The 16645-nt window shown below is 45.5% G+C and overlaps 1 protein-coding gene across 10 annotated transcripts in view; it reads right to left on the bottom strand.

The window, feature by feature from the left end:
- Positions 1-16645, bottom strand: part of WDR27 (WD repeat domain 27) — a 1147516-nt gene that overhangs the window by 155087 nt on the left and 975784 nt on the right. The window contains exons 25-26 of one of the 10 annotated variants that reach the window (XM_063917755.1): positions 13967-14052; positions 4020-4098 (exon numbers count right to left, since the gene is read on the bottom strand). The exons of 8 other annotated variants lie outside the window; for them this stretch is intronic. In XM_063917755.1, coding sequence (XP_063773825.1) covers positions 14002-14052 — 51 coding nt within the window. In that variant the 3' untranslated portion in view covers positions 4020-4098; positions 13967-14001. Of the gene's footprint in view, positions 1-4003; positions 4099-13966; positions 14053-16645 lie in introns of those variants that run through there. One more of the 10 variants, XR_010176117.1, reaches the window with a different exon arrangement.

Here is a 16645-nt window from a genome sequence, read left to right as displayed (position 1 = left end):
TAAGAAAATAAACTAACATGTAATGCCTACTATGGGACACGGGCCGTTGATCCATCCACAGAGCAATCTTCCCATATCGAGGGTCCATATTTCTAGTCAACCCGGTAGACTATTGAAAATAGAACGGAGCGGAGGAGGGGTCCGGAAAAAGGAGAGGAGAGAGGGCAAATCAGATGTTCAAGGGGTTAGGTTGGGCTAATGTGTGGAGGAGGTACCATGAGGTAGATTGAAAGCATTTATCAATGGCTTGTTTAGTGTGTAGGGGGAGTGTCAAAATGTATGTGTCCCAGCATTGGAACAGGGCAGGGGTGAGCCTCTCCTTATGGATAGAGGCCTCCAGCCAGTCCATGGTGAATAGAAAAAATAATCTAGAGGTCACCATCGAAAGATTAGGAGGTATGTTGTGGATCCATTGTTGTAGGATTGCCTTCCTGCCAGCCGCAGACAATATCATAAGTAGTTTTTTGTTAGACCTGGGGATGTCTGGCTGGTCGGTCAAACATCCAAACAATGCCCAAGAAACAGTGCAACTAAAGGATATGCCTAAGGAGGTGGTTCCATAATGATGTACCTCATGCCAAAACCGTGACACCAGAGCACAGTCCCAGAAACAATGGAAGAGGTCGGCCCCCTCCATTGAGCATTTAGTGCATTTGCTGTCTTCTGAGATGCCCATCAAATATCGGCGTTTAGGTGAGATATATGCCCTATGGAGCATTTTATAGGCCATCTCTTGATAGGAGCTTGCAGGGATAAGTTTTAGGGTGAGTTGAAAGTGATTTAGGAGGGATTCAGGGGTTACCGTTGAAATGTGGGAGGACCATTGGGACAGCTCTGGAAGGTCCGTGTCAGGGATGAGTTCATGACGAATACGAGTATAAATGGTTGATATAGAGTAGCATGTTGATTGGAGTAATGTATCTAGAGAGTTAAGAAAATCATTCCCTGTCAATCTCGAGAGTACATTTTTAAGATAATGTATTGCCTGGAAGTAGGCAAACTCGTTGTGAGGGGGCAGGCCATATTTTTCTTGTGCCTCCGCGAAAGACAGCGGGACACGGGAGGGATTAAGCAAGTTGCGTAGGTTGCGGATACCAAGAGAGTGCCAGGCAATGAAGGGTTGTAGAGCCTCTCCTTCCTGAAACTCCAGGTTGCCTATAAGGGGCATCGAGAGTGAGCACAAGTGCTGAAGTTTGAGAGATTTCCTCGCCATTTGCCACGCCTGTATTATAGGGAGTAGTAATGAATTAGTGGTGATATGTAGCGCCAACTTGGAGGGTTTGGCATGAAGAAGATAACTAAGGGATAAGGGGGCGCAGAGTTGAGAGTCTAGGTTGGAGTCCGTGTAGTAATTATTGTCTCCAAGCCAGTCCATAGCAATGCGGAGGAGGCACGCAAGATTGTATTGTTTAACATCAGGTAAGTTGATTCCTCCCCTATATACCGTCTGGGACAATTTTTTCATGCTAATCCTTGGACGTTTGCCAGCCCAGATGTATCTGGAGATAGAGGTATTCAGAGAAGATATATCCGACTTGGATAATAGAAGGGGGGTCATCTGTAGAACATAGAGGAGTTTTGGGAAGCTGGCCATCTTAAATAGGTTACATCTCCCTAGCATGTTAAGGGGGAGGGATTGCCAGAGACCAAGTTCGGTTCTAATCTTATGGAGGACCGGGGTGATATTAAGCCTATACAGGTGGCAGGGGTGGGTAGGGAGTGCAACGCCTAGATAGGTAATATGTGTATTCGCCCATTTAAAGGGAAAAGTGGTCCCCCAACCCAATCTCGCCTGTCCGTATATGGCTAGTGCCTCCGACTTATTGTAATTAATGGAAAACCCTGCAAAAGAGGAGAAACGGTCAATCACAGCAATCAGCTGTGGGATCGTACGGTGAGGGTCTGACATAAAAAGGAGGAGGTCATCTGCGAATGCCACCACCCGTATTTCCTGTGTACCCACCTCGATGCCCCCATAGTTTGGGTGTAGCAGAATGTGGCGTATAAGAGGTTCTAATGCCAGATCAAAAAGGAGGGGGGATAAGGGGCATCCTTGTCTAGTGCCTCTTTCCAACGTGAAGGGTGGAGATGCCACATTGTTGACTAAGACCTGTGCCACTGGGTTATTGTACAAGGTCTGTACTAAGTTGCAAAACGCTGTGCCGAATCCCTGGTGGGCAAGTACTCGGGATAGGTGAGGCCAGGCAATTTTATCAAACGCCTTCTCTGCGTCCAAATTCACAATGATGTTGTTTTTGGCCTGATTGAAGCGGGTATGAGAAATCGCAGTCAGGGCCGCCCGCACTCCTCGTGTGGATTGTCTACCCTTGACAAACCCCATCTGCGCGGGTGAGATAAGGCGGGGTAGGTAGGCTTGCAACCTATTAGCTATGATTTTGGTCAATATTTTAAAGTCCTGATTGAGGAGTGAAATGGGACGGTATGACCCTACTTGGGCAGGGTCTTTGCCCGGTTTTGCGAGTACTATAAGCTTAGCTTCGTTAAAACGAAGGGGAGTCTCTCCTGTTGTTAGGATGTGGTTATATAATCGTGTTAGTGTAGGGAGTATATCGGCATCTAGCATCTTATAAAATTCGGCACTGAAGCCGTCAGGGCCAGGGCTCTTTCCATTGGGTAAGGACTTAATGGTGGCCCGTACCTCGTCATCGGTTATGGGAGCATCCAGTGAGTCCCTTTCTTCCACTTCTAGCCTTGGTAACTGCGCCTCCGCCAGGAATAACTGACCATCAGTTGCGTTATCCGTGTCGGCAGTATATAAGGATTTATAGAACCTCATAAAGGCCGAGCAAATGTCAGTGGGATCAGAAAGAACACCTCCAGAGCTGTGCAATGAGTTAACCCATGTTTTGTTTCGGGGCCCCCTAACCAAGTTGGCCAATAGTCTGCCAGACTTGTTTCCCCACCTATGGAATCTGTTTCTGCCGTAATCATAGCTGATCTGGGCCTGTTCGGTGAGAAAGGTATCATAGATTTGTTTTGCCATGAGGTACGTTTCTCTATGGGTAGGATCGTCGCATTGTTTGTAAGTGCGATATGCGAGTGTGAGAGCTGCGCTAAGTTCCTGCAATTTGGTGTTGAATTTCTTACGCTTAGAATTAACATAGGAAATAATATGGCCTCGAAGGACTGCCTTAGAGGCCCCCCAAAAGAGTGGAGTGTTAGATACTTGATCTAAGTTGTCAGTACAGGTTGAGTATCCCTTATCCAAAATGCTTGGGACCAGAGGTATTTTGGATATCGGATTTTTCCGTATTTTGGAATAATTGCATACCATAATGAGATATCATGGTGATGGGACCTAAATCTAAGCACAGAATGCATTTATGTTACATATACACCTTATACACACAGCCGGAAGGTAATTTTAGCCAATATTTTTTATAACTTTGTGCATTAAACAAAGTGTGTCTACATTCACACAATTCATTTATGTTTCATATACACCTTATACACACAGCCTGAAGGTCATTTAATACAATATTTTTTATAACTTTGTGTATTAAACAAAGTTTGTGTACATTGAGCCATCAAAAAACAAAGGTTTCACTATCTCACTCTCATTCAAAAAAGTCCGTATTTCGGAATATTCCGTATTTCGGAATATTTGGATATGGGATACTCAACCTGTAGTATAATTATGCCAGGAATGTTTGAGATGTAATAAGAAATCCTCTGAGTGTATGAGATATGCTGGGAATCTCCAACATTTAGAAATGTTCTGGGGTAGGGATAAATGTAGGGACAGGGTGATGGGGGCGTGGTCTGAAATAATGATGTCCTTGATTGAGGTGTGGGTGACTTTAAAGAAAAGGTGTTTAGACAAAAATAAATAGTCAATGCGAGAGTGGGTGAAGTGCGGGTGTGAATAGAAAGAATAATCCCGTTGGAGGGGATGGTGTGTACGCCAAGGGTCTAGTAAGGTAAGTTGAGAGCAAAGAGAGGAAAGCAGAGTAGAGGAGGATCCGGGTTTTTTGGTACTCACCCCCGATCTATCCATGGATGGATCAACGACCGTATTGAAATCTCCCCCTAGGATTAAGTTTTTGCCGCCCCAGGACAGAACTCTTTGAAGGATATCTGCAAAGAAGAGATTGTTAGATCCGGTGGGTGCATATAAATTCAAAAAAGTATATATCACACTATCAATGGAGACATCTAGGAGAATAAATCTGCCCTCTGGGTCAATATATTTTTTAAGGATGGAGAATTGGAGATTTCTATGAAAGAGGATGGCCACCCCTCTGGTTTTATTGGTGTAAGGAGCAGATATACATTCCCCAATCCAAGGGGCTTTTAGTGACACAGGGGAATCATGCACCCAGTGTGTTTCTTGTAGGAACACGACTTGGGGGGATAAGCGAGAAAGGTGGGCAGTCACCTTCTTGCGTTTAATGGGGCTGTTGAGGCCCTCCACATTCCAAGAAATTATATTAAAATCTAAAAGTGGGGTTGTCACCGGAGTTGAGGTCTGAGTGGTAGCATGGGTAGCTATGCTATCCTACCCCCGTAGATGGAAAGCAGAATATCAAAATCGTATAGGTGAAATGGTGCCCCCCCCCCGTCCCAATGAGCAAGGAGGGGCCAACCTATGGAGGATCGAGACACATTATCCCAGCAGGCAGAACGAGCAAGCAAACAAACAGACAAAGACATTAAACTAACAAATATGAAACAATGGGAGGTGGAGCCTCCGGCATGCGCAAATAGCATGCCTATATCATATCCCGAACACTGTGTGACCTGTTAATCAAGACAAGTATAAAGATATGCAAACATTAAGTAATGGTGGACAGTCAAGTGTCAGGGTGTGCAAAATGGGCCTTTGCCGCCATCGGATCATCAAAAAAGCATGGTTTCCCATTGACAAAGACCCGAAGACGGGCAGGGTATAATAGTGAGAACTTGACGTTGTCTTCAAACAATCGCTTGCATATCGGAGCAAACTCTCTGCGCTTGTTGGCGACATGGGTGGAGAAGTCCTGGAAGATAAGCAGCCTTTCACCCTTATAGAGGAGACTCTCTGACTTGCGGTAATGGTCTAAGAGCTTGGCTTTATCCGCGTAGTTTAGAATCCGTAGGATAACAGGTCTAGGGCGTCCGGCTGAGTCTCTGCGTTCAGGGCCGATCCTATGTGCCCTTTCAATGGCTAACGAAGAGCCCTGAAGATCCATACCTAATTTGTCAGGTAGCCAGTTGGCTAAAAGGTCCAGCAGTGCATGGCCCCTTATCGACTCAGGTATGCCCACCACCCTCAGGTTATTCCGACGGCTCCGATTCTCCAAGTCATCTAGTTTATCAGTGAGTCCTTTAATTTCTGTGGTCTGGGACTGTATGGTAGATTGTGCGGCTTGTAGGTCGTCCTCCAATGTTGAGACCCTCTGTTCAACTTCATCTAGACGACCACTGTGTTGAGTTAGCTGGGCTAAGGTGGAGTCAATGGCTTCCTTGATGCCCGCCAGTTTTTCGTCTAGGAGAGGTCCGAGAACCGCAGCAATATCAGTGGGTTTCATCTTAGGCTGTTTAGTAGTCGTAGTATTAGTACGTTTTCTTTGGGAACGGGAACGGGTGGTGGAGCAATCGGAGTCAGAAGAATTTCTGCGGGATGTGTCCTCGCGTGTGCCTGAGATAAGACTAGTTGAGGACATTGGAGTGGACACCAGGAACTTTTCCATATGAGGTCGTCAGAGATAGATATGTAAAGTAGAAATAAAGTAGGGCGCAGAGAGTGATTCGATGGGGGTCACATCAGCGTGGGAGAGGTCTTGGAAAGTTACATTGCTATGAAGATAGCCGACATGTCAGGTCGTTACGGGACAAATTCACAAGAAGTAACGTGTTAGCGGTGTCACCATGTGACACTCCGAAATGTCACAGCCGCGTGATGTATACGTCGAAAGGTTTGAGGTGACGTGGTGAGAGCTAGACATCCACTTCAGTGAGCCCACAACTGCAGGACACAGCAGATTACGACAGGGTTGTTGAGGTATCACATCGGGTATTTCAAGATGATATATAGTGATGATTCCCCTCCGGTTGTCAGATAGGAGACCTGTGGACAGGTAGAATTATAGGAATAAATGTGGAGCAGCTGCAAATCCAGAAGCCACCACCAGAGGGAGCTCCTGTTACGGCCTATCTCCAGCTATGCAGCAGGATGGGTGCCATGCCAAACTCAAGATGGCCGCCGCCAGTCGATGAGACCAGGTCCCTCCAGAGCTCTCCTGGCCGTTATCTCCCGTCAGCGGAGTGGGGGAGCTGTGAAACGAGGGTAAGTGAGTCGGGGGGCGAATTTCAGGCACCTGTAGAGGCTGGGGATCGGCGAGGCAGTGCAAAAGATGAGATCTTAGGCGGCGCCAACCACAAGATGGCCGCCGCCCGCCCGTTCTGTGTGTCCCGGCCACTGTCTCCCGCAGGCTGCCCGGTCTCCGGTTCTCAGTGGGGCTTTAGGGGCTTGCTGGGCAGGGTATCCGACCCCCAGAGAGCTGATTAGGTGGGGGGGAAAGTCCGTACAGCCGCCGCTCCGGGCCCGGTGGCTCCCCGTCCTCACCCGAAAATTGAGGCCCCGGCTTCAGGGACAGAGGTAGGCCGCAATCTGCAGGGGGCAGCGCAGGGCCCCCCCGATTCCGCAGCCTCGACCTCTGAATGCAGGGTGATCCAGCAGGGCTTAGGGGTCTGTGCAGGTGGATAGCAGCCCTCAAATCTGGGCCAGGGGGTCTTTTTTAAAAGGTTGCTGGCTGGAGCTCTGCAAGACCCTGACCTCCCTTGATGCCAGCTAGGCCACCTCTGTGAGCATTTCTTGAAGTTCCGGGTGCCACGTCCTTCTTGGCCAATCCGGAGCCACGAGTATAGTTCTTACTCCTCTACGTCTTATAATTCTCAGTACCTTGGTTATGAGAAGCAGAGGAGGGAACACATACACGACTGGTACACCCACGGTGTTACCAGAACGTCCACAGATATTGCTTGAGGGTCTCTTGACCTGGCGCAATACCTGTCCAGTTTTTTGTTCAGGCGGGACGCCATCATGTCCACCTTTGGTCTTTCCCAACGGTTCACAATCATGTGGAATACTTCCCGATGAAGTCCCCACTCTCCCGGGTGGAGGTCGTGCCTGCTGAGGAAGTCTGCTTCCCAGTTGTCCACTCCCGGAATGAACACTGCTGACAGTGCTATCACATGATTTTTCGCCCAGCGAAGAATCCTTGCAGTTTCTGCCATTGCCCTCCTGCTTCTTGTGCCGCCCTGTCTGTTTACGTGGGCGACTGCCGTGATGTTGTCCCACTGGATCAATACCGGCTGACCTTGAAGCAGAGGTCTTGCTAAGCTTAGAACATTGTAAATTGCCCTTAGCTCCAGTATATTTATGTGGAGAGAAGTCTCCAGACTTGATCACACTCCCTGGAAATTTTTTCCCTGTGTGACTGCTCCCCAGCCTCTCAGGCTGGCATCCGTGGTCACCAGGACCTAGTCCTGAATGCCGAATCTGCGGCCCTTTAGTAGATGAGCACTCTGCAGCCACCGCAGAAGAAACACCCTTGTCCTTGGAGACAGGGTTATCCGCTGATGCATCTGAAGATGCGATCCGGACCATTTTTCCAGCAGATCCCACTGAAAAGTTCTTGCGTGAAATCTACCGAATGGAATCGCTTCGTAAGAAGCCACCATTTTTCCCAGGACCCTTGTGCAATGATGCACTGACACTTTTCCTGGTTTTAGGAGGTTCCTGACTAGCTCGGATAACTCCCTGGCTTTCTTCTCCGGGAGAAACACCTTTTTCTGGACTGTGTCCAGAATCATCCCTAGGAACAGCAGACGTGTCGTCGGAAACAGTTGCGGTTTTGGAATATTTAGAATCCACCCGTGCTGTCGTAGAACTACTTGAGATAGTGCTACTCCGACCTCCAACTGTTCTCTGGACCTTGCCCCTATCAGGAGATCGTCCATTTTCTTTGAAGAAGAATCATCATTTCGGCCATTACCTTGGTAAGGACCCGGGGTGCCGTGGACAATCCAACCGGCAGCGTCTGAAACTGATAGTGACAGTTCTGTACCACGAACCTGAGGTACCCTTGGTGAGAAGGGCAAATTGGGACATGGAGGTAAGCATCCCTGATGTCCCGGGACACCATATAGTCCCCTTCTTCCTGGTTCGCTATCACTGCTCTGAGTGACTCCATCTTGATTTGAACCTTTGTATGTAAGTGTTCAACTATTTCAGATTTAGAATAGGTCTCACCGAGCCGTCTGGCTTCAGTACCACAATATAGTGTGGAATAATACCCCTTTCCTTGTTGTAGGAGGGGTACTTTGATTATCACCTGCTGGGAATACAGCTTGTGAATTGTTTCCACTACTGCCTCCCTGTCGGAGGGAGACGTTGGTAAAGCAGACTTCAGGAACCTGCGAGGGGGAGACGTCTCGAATTTCCAATCTGTACCCCTGGGATACTACTTGTAGGATCCAGGGGTCCACTTGCGAGTGAGCCCACTGCGTGCTGAAACTCTTGAGATGACCCCCCCCACCGCACCTGAGTCCGCTTGTACGGCCCCAGCGTCATGCTGAGGACTTGGCTGAAGCGGTGGAGGGCTTCTGTTTCTGGGAATGGGCTGCCTGCTGCAGTCTTCTTCCCTTTCCTCTATCCCATGGCAGATATGACTGGCCTTTTGCCCGCTTGCCCTTATGGGGACGAAAGGACTGAGGCTGAAAAGACGTTGTCTTTTTCTCCTTTATACGGCAATACTTCCATGTGCCGTTTGGAATCTGCATCACCTGACCACTGTCGTGTCCATAAACAACTTCTGGCAGATATGGACATCGCACTTACTCTTGATGCCAGAGTGCAAATATCCCTCTGTGCATCTCGCATATATAGAAATGCATCCTTTAAATGCTCTATAGTCAATAAAATACTGTCCCTGTCAAGGGTCTCAATATTTTCAGTCAGGGAATCCGACCAAGCCACCCCAGCGCTGCACATCCAGGCTGAGGCGATCGCTGGTCGCAGTATAACACCAGTATGTGTGTATATACTTTTTAGGATATTTTCCAGCCTCCTATCAGCTGGCTCCTTGAGGGCGGCCCTATCTGGAGACGGTACCGCCACTTGTTTTGATAAGCGTGTGAGCGCCTTATCCACCCTAAGGGGTGTTTCCCAACGCGCCCTAACTTCTGGCGGGAAAGGGTATACCGCCAATAATTTTCTATCGGGGGAAACCCACGCATCATCACACACTTCATTTAATTTATCTGATTCAGGAAAAACTACAGGTAGTTTTTTCACACTCCACATAATACCCTTTTTTGTGGTACTTGTAGTATCAGAAATATGTAACACCTCCTTCATTGCCCTTAACAAGTAACGTGTGGCCCTAAAGGAAAATACGTTTGTTTCTTCACCGTCGACACTGGAGTCAGTGTCCGTGTCTGTGTCTGTGTCGACCGACTGAGGTAAAAGGACGTTTTAACGCCCCTGACGGTGTTTGAGACGCCTGGACAGGTACTAATTGGTTTGCCGGCCGTCTCATGTCGTCAACCGACCTTGCAGCGTGTTGACATTATCACGTAATTCCTTAAATAAGCCATCCATTCCGGTGTCGACTCCCTAGAGAGTGACATCACCATTACAGGCAATTGCTCCGCCTCCTCACCAACATCGTCCTCATACATGTCGACACACACGTACCGACACACAGCACACACACAGGGAATGCTCTGATAGAGGACAGGACCCCACTAGCCCTTTGGGGAGACAGAGGGAGAGTTTGCCAGCACACACCAAAAACGCTATAATTATACAGGGACAACCTTTATATAAGTGTTTTTCCCTTATAGCATTTTAATATATATAGTCATATCGCCAAATAAGTGCCCCCCCTCTCTGTTTTAACCCTGTTTCTGTAGTGCAGTGCAGGGGAGAGCCTGGGAGCCTTCCCACCAGCATTTCTGTGAGGGAAAATGGCGCTGTGTGCTGAGGAGAATAGGCCCCGCCCCCTTTTCGGCGGGCTTCTTCTCCCGTTTTTCTGAGACCTGGCAGGGGTTAAATACATCCATATAGCCCCCAGGGGCTATATGTGATGTATTTTTAGCCAGAATAAGGTACTATCATTGCTGCCCAGGGCGCCCCCCCCGAGCGCCCTGCACCCTCAGTGACCGCTGCTATGAAGTGTGCTGACAACAATGGCGCACAGCTGCAGTGCTGTGCGCTACCTTATGAAGACTGAAAAGTCTTCTGCCGCCGGTTTCTGGACCTCTTCACTTTTCGGCATCTGCAAGGGGGTCGGCGGCGCGGCTCCGGGACGAACCCCAGGGTGAGACCTGTGTTCCGACTCCCTCTGGAGCTAATGGTGTCCAGTAGCCTAAGAAGCCAATCCATCCTGCACGCAGGTGAGTTCACTTCTCTCCCCTAAGTCCCTCGATGCAGTGAGCCTGTTGCCAGCAGGACTCACTGAAAATAAAAAACCTAACAAAACTTTTACTCTAAGCAGCTCTTTAGGAGAGCCACCTAGATTGCACCCTTCTCGGCCGGGCACAAAAATCTAACTGAGGCTTGGAGGAGGGTCATAGGGGGAGGAGCCAGTGCACACCACCTGATCCTAAAGCTTTTACTTTTGTGCCCTGTCTCCTGCGGAGCCGCTATTCCCCATGGTCCTGACGGAGTCCCCAGCATCCACTAGGACGTCAGAGAAAAGAAAATAGACATTTCCTGTTTGTGAATCCGGTCACATGACCGCTCTGAATCATTTCCTGTGTCTAGAACGCACAGCGACCAATCATTGGCTGCATACAGTGTATTTCCTGATCATGTGACTGTTTGCCAGTATAGCCAGCCACATGATCAGCTGACGCCTCCGAAAACGCGTCCAGCCCCGTCCTCCGGCCCGATCACGCGCGTCCGATCACGTGATCTATCCACGTGGTCCGCGCACGTAGCCAGAAGTGTGTCATTCCCTTAGTTTGATGCCAGGAGCGGTCACGTGATCGGACCCTCCAGAGGGCGTCATTGCCCTTAGTTCAATAAATATAAATACTTCACTTTTAGACCTCGTTTTCCCAGCGTCTTTAGTCAGACCTATATATTTCATACCAGCCATTTATGGATAGACTTTTTGTTACCAAATGTATATGTATTTGAGAAATTAATTTCTTATATATATTGATCTCTACTGGTCATGTGTCTGTATCCCATGACTACATTTATCCAATAGAAGTTCTGACATTTGGACAATGTATTATTTTATATAAATTTAGCTATACATCTCTTGTTGGCTTATAGCAATCAGATAATATAGTTATAGCAATACACATTTGTTTATATATATCGGAGGAGCTTAGTACAGATGTTTTGATCCAATCTTTCCTATTCTGCTCACTACTGACATCTTGAGGTTAGATGCCATAATGCATTATACATATATGTGTTCAACAAGAAAAATATGTATCCATAGCAATTATAGTGTGCCACAAATACATGCACACCCCACAGATGGTATATTTCTTTTTAATATCTTAAATTGCTATAATATTACATTTAATTCTAATGCCTCGTTGAGACCACTTGGATATAAGGGATTTAATTGAAATGTCCAAAAAATCTCCTGCCGACATAATCTAGTAAATCTATCACCCCCCCCCCCCCGATTGGTTTGTATTATATGTTCTAATCCAACAAGTCGTAGGGAACTAGGGTCCTTATTATGATGGTATAAAAAGTGTCTTGATACACTAAATTTAAATGTGTTTGTGTTGAGAGACTTAACTAAATCTGAAAAAGTGTTGTGATCCCCGTCCCAAATGAAAAATAGGTCATCGATGTACCGCCCATAGAGGACGAGACGCTCGCCGAGCCCGCGTCCCCAAATGAGGTCCTCTTCAAGTTGACCAACATATAGGTTGGCATAACTCGGTGCAAATCTCGTCCCCATGGCGGTTCCCATCATTTGACGGTAAAACGTGTTCGAAAAAAGAAAATTATTGTGAGAAAGAATGAATGTGATAGAGTCGACAATAAACTCTCGGTGTCTCTCGAAAAGGTCTCCATCAGCTGTTAATATTCGATTAATTGTCTGTACCCCTAATTTGTGAGGTATGTTGGTATGTAGGCTGGAAACATCTAAGGTGGCAAAAGCATAAGACGGCTTCCAGATAATATTTTGGATAAGTTCCAAAAAATGCATAGTGTCTCTTATATGGGACCTTAACCGGGAGACACGTGGTTGGAGGTAACTGTCGACATATGCTGATAAGGAAGAAGTGAGTGAATTGATACCAGAAATGATAGGACGTCCCGGGGGTGAGGTGAGGGACTGTCCTTATGATTAATGTGGACTTTTACCTGCCAGCATTGAAAAGTGCCCCCAGGACTGTGGCATAATTCCTTGGAGTCCATACTCCATACTTGGAGACCTTTCCGAGAGACACCGAGAGTTTATTGTCGACTCTATCACATTAATTCTTTCTCACAATAATTTTCTTTTTTCGAACACGGTTTACCGTCAAATGATGGGAACCGCCATGTGGACGAGATTTGCGTCGAGTTACGCCAAACTATATGTTGGTCAACTTGAAGTGGACCTCATTTGGGGACGCGGGCTCGGCGAGCGTCTCGTCCTCTATGGGCGGTACATCGATGACCTATTTTTCATTTGGGAAGGGGATCACGACACTTTTTCAGATTTAGTTAAGTCTCTCAACACAAACACATTTGATTTTAGTGTATCAAGACACTTTTTATACCATCATAATAAGGACCCTAGTTCCCTACGACTTGTTGGATTAGAACATATAATACAAACCAATCGGGGGGGGGGGGGTGATAGATTTACTAGATTATGTCGGCAGGAGATTTTTTGGACATTTCAATTAAATCCCTTATATCCAAGTGGTCTCAACGAGGCATTAGAATTAAATGTAATATTATAGCAATTTAAGATATTAAAAATAAATATACCATCCGTGAGGTGTGCATGTATTTGTGGCACACTATAATTGCTATGGATACATATTTTTCTTGTTGAACACATATATGTATAATGCATTATGGCATCTAACCTCAAGATATCAGTAATGAGCAGAATAGGAAAGATTGGATCAAAACATCTGTACCAAGCTCCTCCGATATATATAAACAAATGTGTATTGCTATAACTATATTATCTGATTGCTATAAGCCAACAAGAGATGTATAGCTAAATTTATATAAAATAATACATTGTCCAAATGTCAGAACTTCTATTGGATAAATGTAGTCATGGGATACAGACACATGACCAGTAGAGATCAATATATATAAGAAATTAATTTCTCAAATACATATACATTTGGTAACAAAAAGTCTATCCATAAATGGCTGGTATGAAATATATAGGTCTGACTAAAGACGCTGGGAAAACGAGGTCTAAAAGTGAAGTATTTATATTTATTGAACTAAGGGCAATGACGCCCTCTGGAGGGTCCGATCACGTGACCGCTCCTGGTATCGAACTAAGGGAATGACGCACTTCCGGCTACGTGCGCGGACCACGTGGATAGATCACGTGATCGGACGCGCGTGATTGGGCCGGAGGACGGGGCTGGACGCGTTTTCGGAGGCGTCAGCTGATCATGTGGCTGGCTATACTGGCAAACAGTCACATGATCAGGAAATACACTGTATGCAGCCAATGATTGGTCGCTGTGCGTTCTAGAGACAGGAAATGATTCAGAGCAGTCATGTGACCGGATTCACAAACAGGAAATGTCTATTTTCTTTTTATTATATATTGTAATAAATATGCACTGAAAGCACTTTTGACATACATATGCATTTGTCTCCTATGTTTATCAATAATTTAAACTGGATATGGTTTTGTTTTGAGCTATTTTATTATGTTTAAGTGAATCTCAGCTGCTAACAATGGGCAATTAGCACAGCCTTTAAAAAGGGCACCTCTACAACAGGCACACATACCTTGACAAAGCTGCTGACACAGCGAAACGCGTTGGTTAAGAGAAGCTGGGCATTACAGACTCCATCATCTCCAACTTGGAACAAGCCTAGAAGTCCATAAAACAAGCCTTAACGGGGATTTGGCAGATATCCACAAAAAGCACAGGAGACCAAGCTTCAAATAGGACTGGGTTGCTGCTCGGGACAAAGCAAAGGTCTGTCCTTATGATTAATGTGGACTTTTACCTGCCAGCATTGAAAAGTGCCCCCAGGACTGTGGCATAATTCCTTGGAGTCCATACAAACCATATATACCTGACTTCCTATATGGTAATATACCAAACTAAATTGCTGTGCTTGCCCTATTTTTATTTTTATTTTCTATATATATTGATGTACATCCATGAATTGAATTTTAAATTAGTTGTTGCAACAATTTTTATGTAATAAAACACAATTGGTTTTCCATATCCAGTTTTAAAGCGCTGTATATATCTTTTCCTTTTGCTATCTTCAGGGGCTAACTACCCCTTTAAACAGCAGCTGAACGTGAAGCATCTCTTCTTAAAAGCGCCGGGCCTATTACCTTGGTAATTCCTTTCCTTACATATATTTTAAGAGATCACAATAATATAAATTAGATAGCAATAATTAAGAGATACGGGGTTCATAATTAATATGAACTCTCTAAGTCTAAAGAAAAGTTATATTGTTATTATAAGTTAACTGTTATAAAGAATATTGGATTAGCTTGTATTTTATTTTTTTAATAATGTAAATTCTTAGTTGATAGGTAATTACCAAGGCAGATCACGGATTACTGGCAGGAAGGGATTATCCGATAGTGAGCCTCTGAAGCATTTATAGAACATGGGTGAATCCCATCTAAAGAATGATTACAGAGTATCTAAATGGTCTATTCATGAAACAGTGAAAGAGTGGATAAGTGAGCTAGGGGAGAAGCTGCCCATAGCAACCAATCAGCATTGAAATAACATTTATCAAGTACATTCTATAAAATTATACACAGCAGTTGATTGGTTGCCAGGGGCAACTTCTTTACTGGCACACTTCTCACCCTCTTTTCACCGCTTCATGAATAGACCCCATATATTTAAATTACTATAAGCATTAAGGGGTGCTTAATGTGCAGTCATTAAACCATATATTTTGCAAGTGAATTAACGAATAGTGAATCTGACTGTAGTAGTAAAAATGTTACTCTGTGCTTTGTTCAGACTGTCTTACTCTTCAAACTAAGCATACTACATTAAATCACTCTTGAAATAGACTATTCATTCTAATACAGAGAGAAAATAACATATTTGTGTACATGAATTGCAGCTATATACACTACATAGTACACTACATTTTCAGTGTCAATTCACTGACAAGAATATTTCCTGGTCAGGCTGGTTGACAAGTGACTTATGTATGAAGTCACCTACTGTTATACTGTGAGCAGATTCACTATTGTCAATAAGACAGTTTAATTACTCTACATATGGCAAGCATACATTATGGCATCTGTTCAGTATACAGTCAGAGGTTCTGTGGATTCATTGACTATGATGAGGGTCCCAGATAATGACTGCTTTTAATACTAAAATATATTAATAAATTAAGCTCAGGTGTGAAAACACAACACGTATCTGACAGGTGGTCTTCTGGTTGACGAATGTCGGGATCCCGGCGCACAGTATACCGGCGCCGGAATCCCGACACCCGGCATACCGACACATATTCTCCCTCGTGGGGGTCCATGACCCCCCTGGAGGGAGAATAAATAGCGTGGCGCGCATAGCGAGGGGCTCCTTTGCGCTCGCCACGCTGTTGGTATGCCGGCGGTCGGGCTCCCGGCGCGGTTATGCTGGTCGCCGGGAGCCCGGCCGCCAGCATACCATACTACACCCGTATCTAACAGTACAATGGAACCCACAGTCCAATCAATCAACATACACTGCTTCGCTAGGAAATAGTCCTCAGTATTCAGTCAGGGTTTCTTGTTCCAACCTGATTATTTTAATTTAATTCAAATACAGGTAATACAACATTGGTTGTGTTTTCTCTCTCTATATATATATATATATACCGCAATTACCACCGAAGTGGAAGGTGCACTCTCGCTGAAATCAGTCTATGAACCCAATGGTTGAATCAACTCAGTTTAATCAGGTTCAAAAAGTGATGCCGTCAATCATCGACGTTTCGGTCCATATGTGGACCTTTATCAAGATAGGCACTTCACAACATCTGGACAAAACACCAATGCCAGTGATAAAGGTCCACATATGGACCGAAACGTCGATGATTGACGGCATCACTTTTTGAACCTGATTAAACTAAGTTGATTCAACCATTGGATTCATAGACTGATTTCAGCGAGAGTGCACCTTCCACTTCGGTGGTAATTGCGGTATATTGGTAGCCATATTTGGTCATTAGGAGCACCCGCATACTTACCTTTATGTATCGATGAGAGTGCAGGACATTCTGTGGATATATATATATATATACATATATAAACACACACACATATTATAGAGAGTTGTTTATATTATTAAATTACTAGATTTGCATGTCGCAAAGTGTGTCATCCAATGTGCCGTGGAGTGTAGTCACGGCGGTGGCTTGCGCTCTACGGTCACTTCCGGAATGACGCAATGCGTATCAAAGACCGGAAGTGCCGGGCCGCGCTGA

The sequence above is a fragment of the Pseudophryne corroboree genome, chromosome 4 (assembly GCF_028390025.1).
Source record: "Pseudophryne corroboree isolate aPseCor3 chromosome 4, aPseCor3.hap2, whole genome shotgun sequence".
In the NCBI taxonomy this organism is placed as follows: domain Eukaryota; kingdom Metazoa; phylum Chordata; class Amphibia; order Anura; family Myobatrachidae; genus Pseudophryne; species Pseudophryne corroboree.
Note: the sequence above shows the minus strand (reverse complement) of the source record. Positions and strands in the feature narration are given on the sequence as shown.